Below are 21,515 nucleotides of genomic sequence, written 5' to 3' on the forward strand. Positions count from 1 at the left end.
AGCTGAATGTCATCTCTCTGAGAACCAGTCCCTGGCCACCCTGTCAGGACGCTGAAGGTTAGCATCCTGTTTATCTCCTTTGTAACATGTTGCCGTTGGCATTTACTAATTTTTTATTACTATATAAGTAAGTTTATTTTGATGCCCCCTACTACAACAGGGGTGCTCTGAGGGGTAATGTGTGCTCAGTCAGTGCCTTACAGTCCAGCAGAGTGCCTGGCCCACCCCACCCCATCAGTCCCGACGCCTTACTCACCTTAGGGTCATTTGTCAAACTTTGGTGAGGTTGGGGTTGCAAGCGTAGACTTTATTCTACTACCCCGGCTCAACGTCATGTCAGAAGGTGTGCTCGACATGAATCCTACGAATGAGAGAAAAGAGCAGAACTTCTGAAGAGGGCACCAAGCCAATAGGGCAGGTACATGCCCAAACTAGAGAATCTGCTGGCTGAAATGTTTGAATCTGGGCAAGTAGTGGGGTGGCCTTTGCCCAGAACCTGAAGAACTGCCCATTTGCCTCTGTCAAAGGCAGGCCAGTAGGAGACAGTGCGGCCACGCTCCAGGCCTCCCATTGCCTGCTTGGGCTGCTGGCGAAGCCTTGGCCTGTGGCTTCTCGGGCAGATGCCAGAAATACTCATGAAAGAAAGGTCAGTATGCTTGCCATTTCATGTGGCTATCTCATTTCATCTTCATGACAATCTGGTAGGACAGGTATCTTTATTTTACAGGGATGAAAATTGAGGCCTCGGGGTTATTAGTTTGCCAGAATCACACAGCTAATAAGTTGCTGGAGCTGAGATTTGAAACCAGAGCACTCTCTCTGTCCAGCTTGTGATTATTCCATTCCATCCCCTTCCCTCTAGACTCGACAGCACCGAAGCACTGGTGCCGTCTTCACTTCGTGTCCCCAGTGTCTCACCACACTGCCGGTACAGAAGGAGCATTCGGTTAACGTTGTGGGATTTTACTGGCATCGCTACATGAGACTGTGCTTGCGAAGTCTTTGTTGTTCCTTAGATAGAGGAGTAAGGCCTCATGTTTTCGTCTGCCAGCCAGTATTGAAAGCACTTCGACAAAATCACCCTCTGTCCCTCTGCTCTGGCTGGTTCCGTTCAGGGCTGCGGATGGCCTCTCTGACCCACTCTCTGTTCCCAGTAGAAGTCCTTGGCCATGTGTTTTCGCAGACTTTCAGTGGCTCACGGTCTATGGCATGACATTTGATTAATCTAGTACTGGATGCTTTGATGTATATGCAGAGTTCTAGGACATTCTGCATCTAACTTCTGTGCCCCGGGTATTTACAAACCCAAACGCTAGCAAGAGGATAGACGGTTGACTGTGTTAGCAGAGGGCTATCCTGCCACGGGACACATGTGCTTGAGTGTATGCGTGGGTGCCTGTGGAGAGGGAGACGGGGCACATCCATACCGTGAAAGTCACACCCACACTCTGAGTTACTTTTGTCGTCATCCAGGCAGTCAGCAGGCACTTACTGGACCGTCCATATGTTACAAAGTGCAGGATTCCTTTAAGCCGTATTTAGTATTAAATAGCAAAAGCCTACCACTGGGCTAGTGTGCTTGCTTTTTAATAAAATAGCGATTGATCAAATGGTGTCCACCTCATTTCTCACCGTGGTGAGTGAGAGCATTTTCTCGCGGTCCGTTTTCAGCAAGCTGCTATTACCGCACCATTTAGCTCGATGCCAAATTGCAGTTGGCTCCATTCACTTCTGTTTACTCGAGTAGTGCCGTAGTGATTAAATGTCACTGGGTACACCGAGTATACAAAAGTAATTAACCTAAAAGGACATGTTAGAATAAGGGTCAACAACCTCTTTAGCCCACGCTGCCACCAGCAAGACTAAGCGTTGACAGAGGTGTTGATGGCAGGGCAGGGACCAGGTGAGGAGTGGGAGGGAAGGAAAAGTCAAGGTCAGAGAACAGGAGCCGGGGACCAGCACCCACAGTTGTTTGCGGTGGCAAGTGGACACCTCTGAGACGTGTTCTGTAAGGCCCTTTACAGTTTTGCTCTCTGACCTATGATCGAGTGGTGGGAGGGGGTGGGATTCGACCGGCATCTCAGCGCTGGTTAGTGGAAGGAGTGTGGTTTCCTGGTTAGACCAGACTCATCTTGCTTGGCACACACTTGGCGAATCAACCTGTTTCTCCAGTGTTTTATGTATTTTGTCAGCCCTGCATCTTTAGATCTGCTTGTCAAATGAAAGCCGCTGCTTGAAATCATTTCTTGGGAAAGATTGGAAATTGTATCTCCGAGTGTCTGTGTCTCTTTTGTTTTCATTCGTCAGTATACTGAAATCACTTTGTTAAGCTGATTGATACTCATGCTGTATGTTGCTTTACATGCTAAAAATTTACATAAAACTCTAGTCATCTGTGACTGAACAATCAGCCACTGTAAAGCTCTTTTTAAAAAAACAAGTATTATGTCTGTCTGCCCTATACGGGGCTGTTTCTTTCATCACCTGTGTGTGGTGACTTACTATCCATTAAAAAAACATGAGGACTGAAGGTGGTTTTTTTTCCCCTTCCTTTTACCACATCCCTCCTTGGGAGATAAACATTTCTAGGAGATCCCCAGGGATCACTATTCTCTAAATGAGCAGCCACAGAAAAACTGCTGATGCCTGCATTCTTCTTGTGGTCGGTCTGTCAGGCAGGATTCATTTAAATCCTGCCTTTTCAGTGGTCAGACTTGAATAAGATTTGTTTCTCCCTGGTCACAGGCAGGTGATGAGTACATGATGAAAGACGAAGGAGAGCCAGTTGAAAAATGTCTCCCTTGTGTAGAAGATTTATCTCTTTCAGAATAAGAAAAATTGGTGGCCTTGATAGTGTCACGTTTATGCAACAACAAATACTTCCTGTGTGTTCACCCAGAGGTCAGATCCTGCGCCCTTGCTGGTGGGGAACAACCAGGGTAAAGCTACCACCTTTGACCCTCTTTCCACCTGGCATCATTCCGCCCTCTGTCCCAGTTTTAATTTTTGTACTGCTTCCTGTTAGTAGTTTTACAGCATAATCCTGAAAATTGTCTTGTCACTATCACTTTCAGAATTACCACTTTTGACTTTTGAAGGGCTGCCTCCTTCCTTTGGTGTGCCTACACACACCACACCTGCACTGGCGTCCCCCCGCCCCCCGGCCCCAGGCAGCTGCTCTTCTGGCTGTGACAGTCATTATACTGAGTGCTGAGAACACAAAGTAATAAGGCACAGTAGCTTTTGCCCTTTGGTAACGCACAACTTCTTCTCTCCAGGTAACACGAAAATAATATGGGAACAAGCAAACGTAGGCATGCGTGTTGATACAGGAACAGATCAAGTTTTGTACGCACTGATTTGTTCAGCAGCTATTCATTGAGGCACCAAACCAGGGGGATGGTCCCTGCCTTCGTGGAACTCGAGTCAAATACAAGGGACAAGAAAATAATAAGAAAATAGTGGCTGTAGTATAAATGCTAGGATGGAAGTAAATAAGGGGCTATGATAGAGATTTCCAGGAGAGATCTTCTTGGGTAATATCACCAACAAGACCTTTCAGAGAAAGTGGCATTTAAGCTGAGACATAAAAGGTGAAAAACACTAGCCACTTGGACTGGGGAAGAGTTCTTGGCAGAAGCCCATGCTGTGGGATGAAAGAGTATGGGATGTCCAGCTCTCTGACAAAGAGACTCTGAGCTCAGATTGGAGAAGGGAGGCAGTGGCCGGGTCAGGCCTGTTGTACTTCTGTAAAGTGCCAGATTCTTATATTAATTGGCATGATTCCCATTGTGGCTTTAGGATCTTTGAGACCTCTGTCATCCAGTATGGTAGCCACAAGCCACACGTGGCTGTTAAAGCCCTGGAAACGTGGCCAGTCCAAATCGAGACTGGCTGCAAGTGTGAAACGCGTGCCAGATTTTGAAGACCTCGCACTAAAAAAATCACGTAAAATGTCTCAGTGCTGGTTTTGATATGGATTGTACGTTGAATGGTATTTGGGGATATAGCGGTTTAACTAGGTGTATGACTAAAACTAATTTTACTGTTTCCAATTCTTAAAAATCTGGCTACTAGAAAAGGTCTAAATACGTATGTGGCTCACATGATGTTTATGTTTGTTGGGTCTGTTTTAGAGCACACACTTGAGTGTTTTAGTGAAGGACCTTACGGCCAAATTGAGTCATCACTGAAAACTGTTTTGCCGTATTGAGGTGGCAGACAAAGACCTGGAGTTTCTGATTAGCCCCCTCAAAACTGTTAGGCAGCCTGCCTTTGAACTGATACACTGTTGTTTCCTTCCGTGTTCCTGCTGAACTACCTTCCGATGTTGTAGAGAATATTTGCATCCGTAATACATAAGGATATATAGGAGGCTCTGTGGAGTTAACACTCTTTGGAAGAAAAAAAGGTTTAGTCTTTGAAATAGATTAAAACAGTTTACTGGAAAAAATAGCAACATGAAAAGGCTTTCTTTTCCAATAAATTTTAATAGTTACTAAAATGAGGATTCTGGTCCATTAAGACATAGCTTTTGCCAAGTCTTCGAGCTGAGTCACTTCTTTTCTCGGAGCAGCTGCTCTACTTCAGCTTCTTTCAAAGCAGCTGGTAGAAGTCGGTTGATATTTGGATTCAGGAACAGAACACAGTGCAAGTGTAGGTCCAAAGTCAGTCACCTTCCCAGAAAATGTAGGAAGGAAATTTTTGCCAGTCCCCCCTTTTTGTTTTTAGGGCAGTCAGACTCACGTATCGTGTCGTAGTTGTCAGCGCGACTTGGTAACATTGATTATAAGGCAGCAGTGAATGAATGATCTAGGATGTATTTTGTGGGTGCTGTACTAAAAAAAAAAAAATTCCCAGAGGAAGGTGGCAGGTGCTTGTGACTGTAGTTTACAGAGCGCGTACAAGATTATAAATCTTGTCTGTTTACGAGGGAAGGGAACTCTTGACGGAGGACAGACGCGCGTAAGAATGTTAGGTCTTGTGAACTTTGAGGAGGCCCATTGGATTGAAGGGCATGCGGCGGCTCTGGGGCGATCAGCCCGGATCAGAGATGGGACTTCTGAGCAGTATCTGTGGGCTCACTTCTCCTGTCCCCTCTCATTCTCCCAGTTGCTTCCTCATGTAACCCACAGTTTGGCCCACGGGCAGACAGTGGCTGTCCGGAGAGGGAAGCTGAGGTGGCCACACAAGGACCAGACCTGTGTCTTTGGTGTCAGAACATCACACAGCGGCAGCAGCTCAGCTCGCCAGCTAAAGTAACTGTGTTTAATGAAATTTCTGGGGTGGAGCCAACAGCTTTATTCCAGGAAGAGGAAATCACATTCAAGAAAACCCAGGAGGACATTAAGATAATGTCCTAATTTAAAATCAATTCTATTGATACCTTATAAATTATTATAGCGTTTTATCCTGACCAAGTAATACATAATGCTGAGGCCATGGAAACAAAACATGAATGACTGAATATGGAAGTGCTGTGTATTTTACTGCATAAAGGAAAAGATATGTGGGACTTTTGTATTCTAAGTATTTTTAACTCCCGGGGCCTTACTGGAGGGCAAGGTGTAGGTTTCATCCATCTTTGTTTGTCCGTGCTTAGTGGGTATTCAGCAGATACTTGCCGAAAGAGTCCATGAGCACACTGACCTTGTGTGGTGGTTCCACATTAGCATAGGAGTAGCGGCCCTTCACAGGCTAGCTACTGCGTTCACAACATGCACTCTCCTTTCATCTTGGCAGCAGCCTTCCCAGCAAGGACTCCACTCAGCCTTGGTTTGCCCACTGGGAAACTGAAGCTTAGAGACGTTCGTTAACTTGTCCAAGGTCACACAGCGGGCGGTACAGCCTAGTTTGGCCCACCTGCGCTGACTCTAGGACCCATTCCGTACCCACTGTGGACACTGCCTCTCTTGTTAATCTTTCCTCTTTCAGCTCCTTGTTTGATCGAGTTTTGATTATCTGCCAGAGACATTTATCTTGACCCAGGTATCTCTTACCAGGAGAGAAGCAGAAAGGCAAAGACAACAATAGAACATTTTAAGGAATGTGTTGCTCTTGTCATGTTGTGGAAGGTGAAACATTTATTAAGAACAGACTCATTACTTTATATAGAGATTATACTTTAACAAGGGCAGGTCTTCAGAAAGTCCCAGTCATTTTTGAAGGTGAGTTTTGATTTATGCTAATTTGAAAAAAGCAAGTTCTGTGAGGGTTATATACAGATTGTGTTTTTAATGACTTCCTTAATCAAGCAGGTTATTTTAAAAAAGTCTTACTGTAATGAGCAGTAAACTGACACCGGTGACTGGCTTAGAGCCCCACCATATTCAGGTCTTTCACCAGCAGCATGCTATAAATTTTAAGCTAATTTACATAAATTTGCATGTGTTATGAGTCAGTATGTAAGATGTGTATATTTTAGCCAAATATTTTTTATGTTTTAATTTTTCCAAATTGAGGATTATTTTCTCCATCTCTTCTGGTTGTTTTTCTAATGGGTGGGATAATCAATGTTACAATGTTGTATCCGTTTTAAAGAGCTGTATGAATGTAAATAATAAGCATTTTGTGTAATACTGTACAATAAAACCTCAGTCAGGAATGCACTGGGGTATGGTACTGTGTTTGGTAAATATAGGTGATTCAGGATACTACTTTCACTTCAGAACTTAAAGTATTTCATAACTCTGAAATGCTTTGAGGACTAGTGAACATATCGATGGCAGGGTGACTCATGATTGAAGGGCTCCTCCTGAAGGCCCTTCTGCTTAAGATGCGGGGTGGGCAGAGTCCCTGCTGATCTCCAGCAGTACCTTGGCCTTTCTCAACTCAAGAAAGTCAACAATATTCATGTCTGTTTTAGTCATCTAGGGTTTGTTTTTTTGCTTTTGTTTTTGGCAGAGGAAATGATGCTTGAGGACTTTAGTTATGGCACCAGTGAAGGGTCAGCCAGCCTCTTGAGCCTGACTTCTCCATCTTTCCCTCCCCCACTGCCATTAACAGACTTCCTCTGAATTGTCCCTGATCTAAACTAATTCCCATACTGAATGAACTACAGTCAGACTAACAGTATAATTAATGGTCTAAACTGGGCTGGTTTTGAGAGTAGAGGAGGCCTGGACAGCAATTGTAAGGTAGGGGCAAAACCCCAGCCGGATTTTCATGGTACCCTCTTGTCCCATCATTATCCCCTTTATCTGATGGTTTTACTCTTTGGTACCAAGTAGAAGGGGTGTTCGAAGGCTGTAGCTAATGAACAGACCATATCAAATGTGTTTGAGAGTTTTTGATCATGGTTCTTCAACCATTCCTTCTGGTTGGAATCTTGTAAGTGGGCAGGGACATACACCCACTGCACTTTGTGAATGGCAAGCAGCCTTGGCTTGATGTGCGTTTGAAATCAAATTAGAAAGTCCGACGTGGACGTGGTATTTCTAGTCCTGCCTGCAGTATCAAACCAAAACCTTTACTTTGTTGAAAGGAGATGTGTTTTGGTTCATAGCAGTCTATTGAAACCCTATCATTACCATCTGTATATCTGTGCTGAGGGCTAGTGCTACACAGATGCCAAGAATAATCCTTATGTGAGGCTCCAAATAGAAGGTCCACACCAGCTCTGTAGTAAATAGCATGCAGTTCTCCGTCATAGTGCCGACTTGCTGCTGCTGAGGGGCTCAGTTCTCTGTCTGGGACCTTGCCTTGTACTTCTTTACGTAGGTTCTTTCTCCTAGACCTCAGCGCAGCCCAGTGAGGAAATGGGCGGGGTGTTCTTGTCCCAGACCACAGAGAGACAAACTGGGCAGCATCCCCAGGGCTACACAGCTATTAAGTGGAAAACTCTAGACTCAAATCCAGACAGGCAGTCTGACTCCAGACAGATGCTATTGCCTGCTAGTAAAATCTGTGCTACCTGTTATTAAAATTAGCTAATTGTAACAACACTATTTCTTGGGGTTTTTGGGGGGGCGGTGGTGTGCTTTATAGAACTCTTTGTCATACATGGTCGTCCTTGAAGTGGCAGAGGAGTAAAGGTGAAGGGACGGGGCCATCCATTTCAATTGAGGGACGTGTCTGTTTTCCATCTGACTTGGTCAGTAATAACCTTAGTAAAGTCTTGGTTGGGTTTCAAACCAGGATCTATCATTTTTGTCATTTGAGGATAAAATATGATTTATAATGTTAGGAGTAACTCTTGTAAAGCTTACCTTTTGCTTCCAAAGCAATTGGGATCTCCATATCATAAGACTTACAGATTTTTATTATTTTTTCCCCTGGTTTTTTGTTTGCCCCCTTCCTTTTCTTTCCTTAAACATCTACTTTGTTCTTTTTAATATCCCAGCACAAGTGTTTTGTTTTTAAAAATACAGAGCTTTTGGGACGCCTGGGTGGCTCATTCGGTTAAGTGTCCGACTTCAGCTCAGGTCATGATCTCACAGTTGATGAGTTCGAGCCCCACGTCAGGCTCTGTGCTGACAGCTTGGAGCCTGGAGCCTGCTTCAGATTCTGTGTCTCTCTCTCTCTGTTCCTCCCCCGCTTGTGCTCTGTCTCTCTGTCAAAAATAAATAAAGATTTTTTAAAAAATTAAGAACACAGAGCTTTTTAGTAAGCATTCACATTTAAGGTATTTTGCCTGAGAGGCAAAAAGGCCACTTTTTCTGATTGTTATGACCCTCCTTAATGAATTTGCTGATACATTCACATGATCAAACAGTAATGAGAAAATGTTTCTGAGTTTGTAGATTTATACAGAGTCATGATGCAGCTCCAGTAAGTTTCCTGTGTAGCAAGCTAGGGGAAATCTAATGTAGGTAAGCTTGTAAAGTAGTGATAGAGAAACAGAAGTACTTCGTAGTGAAAGCATGACTTTGTCTTTGCAAGTATTTATTTAATTCCTCCTGTTCACATGCTCAGCAAAGATCCAAGAGGCCTTCCAGTGGCAGAACGGTGGTGTAAGATTCGTGATGGCGGTCTGTGCCAAGTCCAATTTGATTCCAGAGCAATTATGTTACTGGAACATCGCGGATTGCTCCGGTGCCCATTGTGTAGCTTAACCTTTAAATGCTAGTGATAATTAACTACTTTATCCTTCTACCAGGAGACTCCAACATATAACTCTGTTCTGCAGTAAAATTCACAAATAAAATACTGCCCACAGAGCCAGAAACCAGCCAGTTAAGTAAAGCTGTCTGTACATGTATGTCAGTAAGTAAGTATAAAGCATAAAGATAAATAAACATTACCATTTAAGTATTGATTTTTAAGAAAGCATTTCATAATTGTTTAAAAATCAATTTTTCCTTTCGGACAAAGTGGAAATGACTTTATCAGTAGAGGGTCTCAGAATCAAAAGACTCAGATTGTTGATAATCATGCACACGTAGAGTTTTTTTTCTTTCTTTTTTTTTTGTAAGATATCACATGAGTCGGATGAAGGCATGTGGAAGTAGGTAGAGGAGTAGAGATGAAGGAGACACAGAACTTCCCTGCTGCTAATTCCAAGGGGCGTCACTGCTCAGCTCTCACTGCAATGAATGGTTTCTTGTGGAACTGTCCAGCCTAGTGGTCTTCTGAAAGGGAATGTGTCACTTGAATTTTAGGTTAAGATTGAGGAGCACAAAAGTGATATTTGCTCATTGATGTTCAAAAACATTTCTGGGCAGTTCTCTGCTGCTCACTGTGCCGGGGGCCCCCACCCCCAAGTAACCCACAGACCGTGGTGGGAAGTAACCTTGTAAACAAATAGCCACATATTGATTGCAAGGGCTCTACTCACTGGGTGAACAAAGTGTTAAGGGAACAAAGAGGAATTGAGTGATTAATTCTGCCTGCCAGTGTCTGAGCGAGCTTTAAAAGGTGACATTAGAGCTGGTTCTTAAGAATGAGGATTTCAACAGAAAGATACCGAGGGAAAATGGGCATTCTCATAAACCAGGAAAAAAGGCTACAGATACAATGAAAATGCACAGAGCACTGGGCAACACCAAGCTCGTGGCGCTGAGCTCTAAGGCCAGGGCTCTGGTTTAGGGCATGGACTGAAGGGCTTTGGAAACAGCCACCCTCAGATATGGGATTTTTGTTTTCCCCTAAGGATAGTGGGAAACCATTTGTTGTTTTTAAGGAAGACCAAGAAGTGGTTGAATCTCTCTTTGGGGAAATACGAACCCCAGAAATGTGGAGGATTGACTGGAGACAGGGGAACTAGATATGGGGTTCTGACATTAAATATGGTAGGTAGAGGCTCACAGATGATGTTTGCAGGCATGATTTTAGTGGAGTAATGGTCATAAAAACCTAGTCATGGTGTGAAAATAAAGCAGAAGCATTGAACCAAGTCTTTACAGCTTAGGAATGAGGGTTGGAACTGAGTGGAAATACGTGAAAATGAAGCAGTCCAGTTTTAAAAATTATTTGGCTTCTAATGTTTTGTTTCAGCCTTCCGCCTTACTGAGTAACGCGTGCCATCTTTTCTGCCATTAAGCTTAAGGGTGAATGAATAGGGATAGTTACAGGGTTTGATGCCTACAATTTATTGCATTCATTGAAAACGCTGAGAGAGAATGCCAAAGGAAGGAAGGGTTTAGAGATACCCAGCCCTGTCGTTGGGAACCCACTCACTGTCCTTCTCGTCTTCCTTTGCCACCAAACCCCTACCCCCTCTCCTTCCTGCCTTTGAAGCTGGTGGTGGAGTTGCCATCAGCACAGCTGACCACTAGGGGGTGGTGTCTTGGTAGAGATACTGGCAGCCGTGGCGGGGGGGGGGGGGGGGGGGGGGGGAGGAAGTTAATTGGTTTTCCTCTAACAACACACTTTGCAAGTTTAGCCACAGAAGAAAATGTGGCGTTAAGGTTCGGAGGAAGTGAAATGGAATACAGGGCCACAAGTTCTGGATATCACACTCCCTCTCCCATAGTTAATTTAAAAGCCCTTATAAATGTGTATCTTTTTTTCTTTTTAAGTTTATGTATTTTGAGAGAGTGCATGAGCTGGGGGACGGGCAAAGAGAGAGGGAGAGAGAGAGAGAATCCCAAGCAGGCTCCATGCTAACAGGTGCTCCAGTGTTGTGCATCTTTATAATACCATCAGACTAAGATAAAGGAGAAAAAAAAAGTACAAAGGTTAGTTTTATATGAGAGGAGTAAAAGTTATCAATGAGGAAGAGCTTTACGGAACAGTTCCCTGAATTGATTCAGATGGCAAGGCGGAGATATTCTGGTGGAGATTGTTTGCTGTTCCTAAAACTTGTTTTCTTAACTCCAAATGTTCTTTCCACCGTCCAGCCTGGGTTAGTCTAGCGCACAGAGCCCTGTGCTGGTGCCCTGATGAAGGACTTGGCTTCTCTGGCCTTTACGACCTACCCTCCACAGGTCAGCCCCGCTCCCTCTCTCACACCTCACCTTCACGTCTAGCTAGCTCCTGTTTGGTCTGTCTGGAGCGGAGTCACTAGCCAGTTTGTAAGGTTGCTTCCCAGTTCCATTGACACTTTCTTCATTTCTTCATATCTGGTTTTAGGCTGTCATACTATCTAAATATGCCTCCCAGTAGCCACCTGGCCTCAATGGCAGACACATCCATTCTCTGTGCTTTCAGTGCTTATTTTTGGCGTGTGGGCCTCCTCCACCTGGGACCTCTTTGGAAGGGCAGAAATGACGGACATCACCTGAACCCATACGGGTCGCTCCCGACCGTGTTCCCAAGAGGGAGGGACTGTCTTTCTCTGTTACCTGGTCCTAATGGGGGTTCCAGGGTTTCCAGAGATTTAAAAAAAAAAAAAAAAAAAAAAAAAAGAGCAGGCTTATGAAAACTGTAGGAGTCAGAAAGGAACAAAGTGAACATTTTTGCAGATGTTTTGTTTCTGTTCTTATTACTTGCCACTCTGAATCTTCCATGCCCACAAGACAAGGGACGAAGCAAAATTCTGTAAATAGGACCTTAGTGTCACATGATCACCATTTTTGGGTGCTCAAGTTCCCAAAGAGTACCTCTCTTCCCTTTTCTTTGAAGATGTACTAATTTTTCTCCAGGTTGAACTCTAATGTATTTAGTGTATCTGTAATGGCTTAAGATACTGACTTCCCATCAGCCAGCAAACTTGGTGGGGTTGGGGGGGGTGGCTTGCCTTTTTCTTCCTTCCTTTTCTTCTTCTTCTTTTTTTACTGTTTGTTTATTTATTTTGAGAAAGAGAGTACAAGTAGGGGAGGGGCAGAGAGGGAGACAGAGAATCTCAAGCAAGCTCCTAACTGTCAGCACAGAGCCCGATGCGGGGCTCAAAGTCAGGAACTGTGAGATCATGACCTGAGCTGAAATCAAGAGTCAGATGCTTAACCAACTGAGCCACCCAGGTGCCCCATTCCTTTTTTCTTTTTTTTTCCCTATCCGCTTCCTTTCTCACTTTTCTAAAGATGCTTTGCCGGTGTAATCAACATCTCCTTTGGACCAGACCCCTCTGTCTTCTGGATTTGCTGTCCCTGCCTCCTTTTTTTATTCCTTGGCTCCCTCTGCCACGTCTCTACACGGTTCGTTCCTTTTATCCCTCATTCCCTTTTCCATTTCTCCTTGGTTTTCTCTCTACACCTCTGTTGCCTTCTTCCTTTCACTTCCTGCCTTCTCTCCTGTCTCCTCCTAACAGTTTTGCAAGTGTATACTAATGAAGAAGAGGAACATTAAGTTTTAAGTGACTGAAGAACTCACTGTTAAAGGGATGGTCATTTCTGAAAGCTGCTTTCTTTTCTAACTCCAGAGTTCTTCAGTATCCCCATCAGCCAGTTTCCGAGGTGCCGAGAAGCACAGAAACTCCACTGACTACTCCTCTGATAGCAAAAAGCAGAAAACTGAAGAAAAGGAAATCGCAGCTCGTTATGTAGGTTCATTCACCTTTGCTTTGGGGGAGGCCAGTTTATTCCGCTTTTTATCAGCAGCTATTTTACCCTTTGACTGTTATCAACCACAATTAGAACACAAGAGAAAAAAAACATCTACTAGGAGAAGAAGGTAGTGATTGCATTTATAGCTGGATCTCAGTGGGCTAGCTGAAGTCCTCTGTGCGTGCAGGTCCGTGCACACGTGTCGTGAGTGAACACAGTGCTTTATCTGGAAGCTAATAGAAGACATCTTAGGTGTTCCATAATATCATTTCTATAGATGTATTTACTTCCCTCTGTGTATTTCAAGGTGGCTGGATTTTCTCTGGTCAACTAGAAATGTTAAGGAAAAATATAAAATCATAGAAAACCTGGTAAAATGCCTAAAATGAACTTGTGCTAAGGAATAAAGCAGGTTTTGTTGACTATAACTTGCAGAGGCACCCAAATGTGTGTCCAGCATGGGTGAAGCTCAGTTTTCTTCGGTGACTGGCCCTCCAGGGCACATAGTGAAGGGAACAAGCTGGATGGCACTGGGGCGGATGCAGGCAGTCCCCTCTCTGCCCACTGTGGAGCTGCCCTGCAAGACTGTAGGCCTCAAAACAAGGCTGCAAGCTTGAATTCTCATGTGACATCTCCCAATTTTATTATTTATTTATTTATTTAAATATAATTTATTGTCAAGTTGGCTAACATACAGCATATACAGTGTGCTCTTGGTTTTGGAGGTAGATTCCCGTGATTCATCGCTTAGGTACAACCCCCAGTGCTCATCCCAACAAGTGCCCTCCTCCATTCCCATCACCCATTTTCCCCCTCCCCCGCAGTCAACCCTCAGTTTGTTCTCTGTATTTAAGAGTCTCCTATTGTTTGCCTTCCTCTCTGTTTGTAACTATTTTTTCCCCTTCCCTTCCCCCATGGTCTTCTGATGAGTTTCTCAAGTTCCACATGAGTGAAAACATTTGATATCTTTCTCTGGCGGACTTATTTCACTCAGCATAATACTCCAGTTCCATCCACAGTGTGGAGGTTCCTCAAAAACTTAAAAGTAAAACTACCCTGTGACCCAGCAATAGCACTACTAGGAATTTATCCAGAGGATACGGGAGTGCTGATTCATAGGGGCATATGTACCCCAATGTTTATAGCAGCACTTTCAACAATAGCCAAATTATGGAAAGAGCCCAAATGTCCATCAACTGATGAATGGATAAAGAAGATGTGTATATATATACACGATGGAATACTATTTGGCAACGAGTAAGAATGAAATCCCAATTTTAAAAGAGTAGCTACTTACCCACAAAAACACTGAGAACAAATCACACACAACTATAGGCTGGATTTAGCCGGCCGTGCTAACTTCTGCTCTGGAGTAACAAGCAAGCCATAAGCTTCAGTTTGTTGTGTGTTGTTTTGTTTTTTTTGTTTTTTTACCTGTGAAGCGGAATCATCATACTACCTCCTTTATAACATCACCATGAGGATTAAAGAACATAGTACGTCGTTAAGTGTTTAGCCCCGTTTGGCGCCGTTCATTTTTGTAAGATGTGAGGAATTAGTCTGGACTCATCTAGGGTAAATCTGTCCTTTGTGCCTGGGCACTGGGGAAGGAGGTAATGCTTGTCCATTGTCAATGCAGGACAGCGACGCTGAGAAGAGCGACGACAACTTGGTGGTCGACGTTTCCAATGAGGTACGTTCAACCTCCTGCTCTCACCCGCTGTCCCAGTGACTTGTGCCCAAGCAGTTAGTGTGCAGAGTGTGTGCCTAGTTTCTAAAGGGACCCACTTTTTGTTTACGTGAAAAATTTATGCATTACTAGTTTTCTGTCTTAATCCTTTTTGTATTGCTATTCTTTTCCATGAAGTATCAGTGCCTTTTGCTATCACCATGAATGCACACCAGACCTCTGTGGTCAGCCTGCAGGTCTCGCGGACAGGCAGCTTGCAGATGTGTAGGGTACTGATTCTTGTTTTCAATAAGTACAGCTGACCCGGGGACAATGCAGGTGGTGGAGGGGGTGTTCAGGGGTGCCAGCCTCCCGCATATTAAAAGTCCACATATAACTTGCCTTTTTTTTTTTTTTAATTTAAGTATATAGTTAGCCCACAGTGTTCTATTAGTTTCAGGTGTACCACGTAGTGATTCAGTTAGTCTACACATGATGCTGCCATGTAGAACTTTGGTTCCCCCAAAACTTAGCCTGCTTTTGACCTGCAGCCTTACTGATAACATAAACAGTCGATTAACACATATTTTGTGTGTTATATGTGTTACATACTGTATTCCTACCATAAAGCAGCCGGAGGAAAAAAATGTTAAGAAAATCATAAGGAAGAGAAAATGCGTTTATAGTACTGTACCGTTATTTATCAAAAAAAAAATCTGCATATAAGTGGACCCGCACAGATCTGCCCCCATGTTGTTCAAGGGGTGACTGTACTATAAATCTTGTATTTTCTTTGAGCTCAGTTCCAGGTTTTCTTGAGCAACTTGGTGAGTCTTTTATTATCTATTACAGAACATTGTGCACTTCCCCATGCTCTCCGCTAGAGACGTCCACACCCAAGTACTCCAGCCTTGTAAATGTGCCGTCCTGCATTAATGCCCTTGATGTTCCTTTGTAGGATCCATCTTCCCCTCGAGGGAGCCCAGCACATTCCCCGAGGGAGAATGGTCTGGACAAGACGCGCCTGCTCAAGAAAGATGCCCCCATCAGTCCAGCGTCTATCGCATCCTCCAGCAGCACTCCTTCCTCCAAATCCAAAGAGCTTAGCCTTGTAAGCTGGTCTTCGTCATCTTTCTCGGCGTTGCCTCTTTCAAGATGGTTGGCTTTGATTATTTTGAAAATTTTCTATTTTTCATATTTTTCTATAGGACTCTTATTTCTAAACATATATATATATGTATATATGTGTGTATATATATATGTATATATGTGTATATATATGTACACATATATACATATATATATAAACATACATAGATTTTTTTTTTTTCTACCGGGTATTCAAATTTAATCGACAAAAGTACTTTTGGAGCAGAATGGGTTTACTGACTTACCAGTGATAGATGTGTGTTTTATGACTCTTTTTGCAAGGATAGGGGAGGGATATGGGAAAATTGAGTGAAACGTGTCTTAGGGAAGATGAAGAAATACACTCTGGGGTTACAGGGATGGTTTTGTCACCTATGGTTTACGGTAAATTTCGTTTTTGGCTTAGATGTGATTTTGTTGCTAGCTTTGTTTGAATTACCAAGCTATATACGACTGCAATAATTTTCCCTTCCTATCTAAGAAGTAATCTGTCATTTACAAAAGTCTACCTTGACTCACACCACAAATCATGGATGCAAAAATGAAACTGCTTGCAAGTCAGGATAATCTCTCCGTACCCCCTTCTTCTGTGGCTGTGTAGTTAATTGCATTTTTTGTGTAGTATGTCTTCCTTTTTCCTCACCAGTTATTTCCTTGTAACATAACATTAAAAAAAAAAAAAAGACAAATTCAGTTTTCATCTAACCTCTGAGTTTACAGCTAAAGGAAAGAAAATTCCTCAGTGTGTCCGCAACCTAGGGGATGTGTCTGGCACAGGGCTATATTAAGTTCTTTTTTTCTGTTGTTTCCTCTTGGCCTTCTGGCCTTCTTGTATCGGCAACTCCTCTGTGCTGATCTCTGTGACAGTTCAGGCTTGGGTCTGTTTTAACGGGACCCGTTAGCCAGGAAACCTTGTGACGTGAGCAGTCCACCAGGAACCCAGCTCAACCAGCTTTAAATCAGAGCAGCCAGCAAGTGGTCGGTCACAGTCAGGACATCATGATTTGTCAGCGTCTGTCTGGCTCAGACCAGTTTCCTAGAAATCATCTACTCTGCCCTAAATTCGGCTTCAGTTTACATCCTCCTGAACGTTGGTTTTGTGAACTCGGTGAACTCTTTTTGTTTGTTGGTTTGCTCCTTTCAATTATGAAAGTGAAGGCCCAAGCTGAAGAACCTTTTCCATTTTTTTCTTCCTTCTGATTTGCCTTTTTAAATGTTTAACATCATTGTTAAAACTGTGCTCTAATTGCCACTATATTCTATTCCATCTCTTGTTAGAATGAAAAATCTACCACTCCTGTTTCAAAATCCAATACCCCTACTCCACGAACCGATGCACCCACACCAGGCAGTAACTCCACTCCCGGATTGAGGCCTGTGCCTGGAAAACCACCAGGAGTCGACCCCCTGGGTTAGTAAGAAGAAAGGTTTTCTGTATATTTATGCTTCTTGTTTTTAAAGAAGTTAAAGCAATTTAAAGAGTGCAGTACCTTCAGAGCAGTAATGACCAGCATTGTAAGGTTGTTAGAATTATTTAATCTGAACCTTGATGCCTTTTGGCTTTTGAGAATATTACAATAAGCTCATTTGAATCCTGGCTCCTTTAAGTGTGTATTAACATTTTACTAACTTACTGTTATCTGTGTTCTTGGTTTTTCTCTTCCCTCCTTCCGTTTCGGTCTGTAGCCTCAAGCCTAAGGACCCCGATGGCAGTCCCTTGTCCATACCCAACCCCGTTTGGGATCGTGCCCCACGCTGGGATGAATGGGGAGCTGACCAGCCCAGGCGCCGCCTATGCTGGGCTGCACAACATTTCTCCGCAGATGAGCGCGGCGGCCGCTGCTGCCGCTGCCGCCGCCGCCTACGGGAGATCCCCAGTGGTACGCGTGTGGCCCTTACAGAATCAGGCTCTTCCTCAGCCCGTAGGATTGCCAGACAGATTTGTGAACGTGGTCTATATAAGTGGAGGTATTTGTAAGGGGACCTGTCATACTTGTAAATTAAACTACATGCAGTTCTGTCGTGAGATCCGTTTTCTTTCCTAAGGTGAGGAACTGTCTTTGTTATTATATGTTTTCTTTTAATTTTAAACCCCCAAGAGCAGAGCAAATAATAATGAATGCACTGAACCCTTTGTTTCCACCATAAGCTTCAAAGCTTACACAAATAATTTTTTTTCATGTATGGTTCACCCCCCCGATACATTACCACTAAAATCATAAACATCCTCTCTTCTCCCCAGTAGATGTTGCTGCATATATATTTTTAAAATCCTATTTTAAAGGCTGTGTTCTCCCAGGATTTAGGGAGGTAGCGGGTAGGCTGAGATGAGTTAATGTAACTGTGCTTGTTTTTGTTGTCTTGCCTGGGAAAATTGCAGGTTGGGTTTGACCCACACCATCACATGCGCGTGCCAGCAATACCTCCAAACCTGACCGGCATTCCGGGAGGAAAACCGTGAGTACCCCTGTGCCTCGTGCCCACTGGGCCCCGGGCCCCTGCCTGCCCTTCAGACTGAGCACTGCTAGGCAGCGTGGGGGAGTTCTTGAGGCTCACGCTTTTGCGAAGAATTTTCCATTTTCTCTTCACCCAAGGAAAGCAGTAATGAGGTGGGGTTTTGTATTTTCAATTTAAAATCTGGAGCTTCTAATATGGAAATGCAAATTACCGAAGCATCTCCAGCAGTCAGGTCTTCTCCACGTCTGTTACTGAATTCTTTTGTTGCCTTGAAAAAAAGCGTCTTATGTGCAAACCTGGATGCTCACAATTTGAGCGTGTTGGGAAAAGATGTGCCAAACTTCAAAGGCTGTGAAAAGAAAGAAGTGTGGTCTTATGCTCAGTTGTGTTTGTGGAAAAGGTGGCTCGCTCATTTGGCTTCTTGTCCCGTGAGCGAGGTATTTGTAGCATCCGTATTCACAGGCCCCTTGAGTTACGAAGGCAAAACGCACACATCGGTTTTTCCGGCCTCTTGTATGTTCCACTCTCTCACCTTATCTCATTCCACGTCCTTCATTTCAGTCCAGCGTAGCTTTTTCTTACTACCTGTGCACCACTACCTCTCTGCTCTCTGGCTTCGTCTTCCCGGTACAGAGACTTTACTGTGAAATAACACTGGCTCCTTCCTTAAAATCGCAGCCTGCTTCCTCCGTCCTCTCTTTGGGAAGCATCCCCGAGGACCCTCCCCGCCTTATCAGTCACGTGTGTATTTACTCTCACGGCTCTTTCCGCTGGCCGCCTCTCTGACGCTCCACGCCGTGCACACGCTGCTTCCCCAGGCTGCTGCTTTCTCACAGCCCTCTCCTATCCACACGTGACCCTCCGTAGCAGCTAAGTCCCTTCTCCCAGAGGCTTGCCTCGTGGCTTGCCTGCCTCGGGGCATTTGCTCTTACTGGAAGGCCTGCAGTGCTTTTTCTGTGGCTTATGGTCTCAACTTCAAGTGTCTGCTGAAATGTCACTTATTAGAGCGTTCTGCCCTGACAGCCCTATCTAAAATAGCATCCATCGCTCCCTTACTCTCCCCATCACTGTTCTTTTCAACTGCTTGCCTTTTTTATGCTTGTCTGTAGGCATCATCTGCCTCTCCCTGCTTGAATGGAAGTTCCGTGAGAGCAGAGCAGAACGCTTTACTCTTCAGTTACGGAAGTAGCTCCAGTGCCTGAAATGGTACCTGGTTCCTAGTTGGTGTTCACAGTATATAGTTTTTAAATGAGTGAATGAATGGGGGTGCGGGGGAGAGAGAGTGCACAAGTGGGCCAGCCGGTCTCTTTCTTCTCTGATCTCCCATTGCTTCTTTATTCACTCCTGTACACTCAGGCACTTAGTTTACACCTTGTTGTTTCCCATGCGTAATTTACTTCTGTCCAGATCTGTGCTAAACTTCCCTGTTGCATCAGACACAATGCTGGCTCCATAGCCAAGTTGCTCCGTAAATATTTGACTGATTAATAAGGGAGGCAAAGCAAATTAGACTTTGAGTTCCCTGAGAATCGAAGGTATAAATACCCATTACCATAAAATTCTGTGTGCCTGCCTGTGTTCTGCAAATAGTTGTTGACTGACTTACAAGTCTTGTTGACTAAGAACTCTGATGTATTTGAAGGTGAAAATTTGGTGTATTTCAAGCAGTGACTAAATAACAAGGTCATAGGATTAATCAAATAACTCCAGTACCTATGAGTTCCATATGAACCCATGGAGATGGGAGAGGTTTTTGTAGGGAAAAGGTGTGATCCCAGGTTCAAGTACCGCACAGTCACCGCTTAGTTAACTAGCTGTTGCATCAGAGCTGGAGTATCACCATGGGAACAGAAGAGCTGGTTCTTCTTGGCTCAGCTGCTGCCCAGGGGCCATGGCGGGGAGACAGAGGTGTGTCAGGAGTATAGAAAGAAGATGACCGTCTTGGTTTAGGTTTGGGCCGTTGGAACCACTGTCGAGTTAGAGCTAATCTGATTGAGGAGGCACTTCGGAGCCTTAAGCTGGGCTCCTTTCCTTCCCCTCATTTTGATTCTTAGCATTGTACAATTGTTGGGATCCTTTGGGGCAGATTGATGGGTTTGAGGATGGTTGTGAAGTTTTGTTCCTGGGGGTGATAGAGCCACATCTAATGCAATTGGCAAATGACATTAGGAGTTCCAGAGAGAGCAAGGTGTGGTCAGCAGAGCGAGTTGTAGAGTGTGACAGATGAAAATTTGAATTCTTACTCTGCTAGTGGGCAACCTTGGGATAGTTGGTTAACTTTGTGAGCTCATCTGTAAACCAGGGGTGGCACCTCCCTGACAGGCAGGGCGTAAGGATGGAATAAGATAAGATGTTGTATGTTGAGCACCGTGTTTGGTATAGGGCCGCTGTTCAGTCAGTTGCGGCATCATTTCCTGGTTAGCTTTGCCCCAGGGTATTATCAGTTTCTCAGCAGCTTCTGCAATAGAACATATTGTAGCGGGCAGAAGTGGCCCAAGATGATTAGATTGAGTAAATTAGACTCCACATCCCTGTCAGTTGGTGCCTCTTTATACAAGAGGGCGTCAAGACATGTAAATTCACGTTCATTTATGCATATAGAGATAATATATTTTTATTACAGATTTTTTACCGAAGAAATGATTGTAACAATTAGGTGGCTCTTCAGATCTTAAGGTACAGAATTGTGAAACTTTGTTTTGTGCTTATTTTTCAACAGAAGCAGCTCATATTTTTGTGCTAGAGCACAAAACATAATAAATCACCTAAAGGCTTTTCCCCTACCACACACAGAAAGTAAATGGCCTTTCTCCAGACAGACTTAAAACAGTCGTGTATCTCTATCCTAATTATTTTTACAGAATGAGTTGCTAGATGTTATCAAAAGTTATAATTAAATGCATGTTCCAAACTAATGAATAAAGTAGCTTTTCTCGAATAATTCACATTGGGTCCTCTTGTCTATTCTGGTGAATTCGCAGGAGTTCCACTCAATATGTAATTAGAACGACAACATAGTTTAATTTCAACATAAGCCCAAACGGACTTTTTCCCTCACCTGCTACTTGAAGGAGACATCTGTAAATATATACAACTATTCAGTCAAAACCATAGTACTAATTATATCATGAGGTATGGCATGTGAATGTAGCCGTGACAGAAGACCTCAGGTTTATGGGTTTTAGGCTGCTCACAACTCAGAAATCTTTCCCTGTTGTTGTATTTGTTTGTTTTTATAAAAGCAGGCTTTTTCAAGATAGGAACAATGCTTGACACACAGTAAGCCACCAACAAGTATTTGTTGGTCGGCTAACGTACTAGTGGGTTCATATGCTACTTAGAACCTGATTTTCTGTCATACTTCATAAAGTTCAGTG

At 43.8% G+C, this 21,515-nt stretch overlaps 1 protein-coding gene across 8 annotated transcripts in view; it reads left to right on the top strand.

Moving 5' to 3' along the window:
- The window catches only part of TLE4 (TLE family member 4, transcriptional corepressor), a 141,763-nt gene that overhangs the window by 105,560 nt on the left and 14,688 nt on the right, over positions 1–21,515 (top strand). For all 8 annotated transcript variants that reach the window (XM_047102527.1, XM_047102537.1, XM_047102562.1 and 5 more), the window contains 6 exons: positions 12,740–12,859; positions 14,503–14,556; positions 15,491–15,643; positions 16,960–17,092; positions 17,368–17,561; positions 18,062–18,138. In XM_047102527.1, the coding sequence (XP_046958483.1) occupies positions 12,740–12,859; positions 14,503–14,556; positions 15,491–15,643; positions 16,960–17,092; positions 17,368–17,561; positions 18,062–18,138 (731 nt within the window). The remainder of the gene's footprint in view (positions 1–12,739; positions 12,860–14,502; positions 14,557–15,490; positions 15,644–16,959; positions 17,093–17,367; positions 17,562–18,061; positions 18,139–21,515) is intronic.

Source organism: Lynx rufus, unplaced genomic scaffold (assembly GCF_022079265.1).
Source record: "Lynx rufus isolate CCGP_SWC_20201006 ecotype Redwood Valley unplaced genomic scaffold, mLynRuf1.p SCAF_10, whole genome shotgun sequence".
Classification (NCBI taxonomy): domain Eukaryota; kingdom Metazoa; phylum Chordata; class Mammalia; order Carnivora; family Felidae; genus Lynx; species Lynx rufus.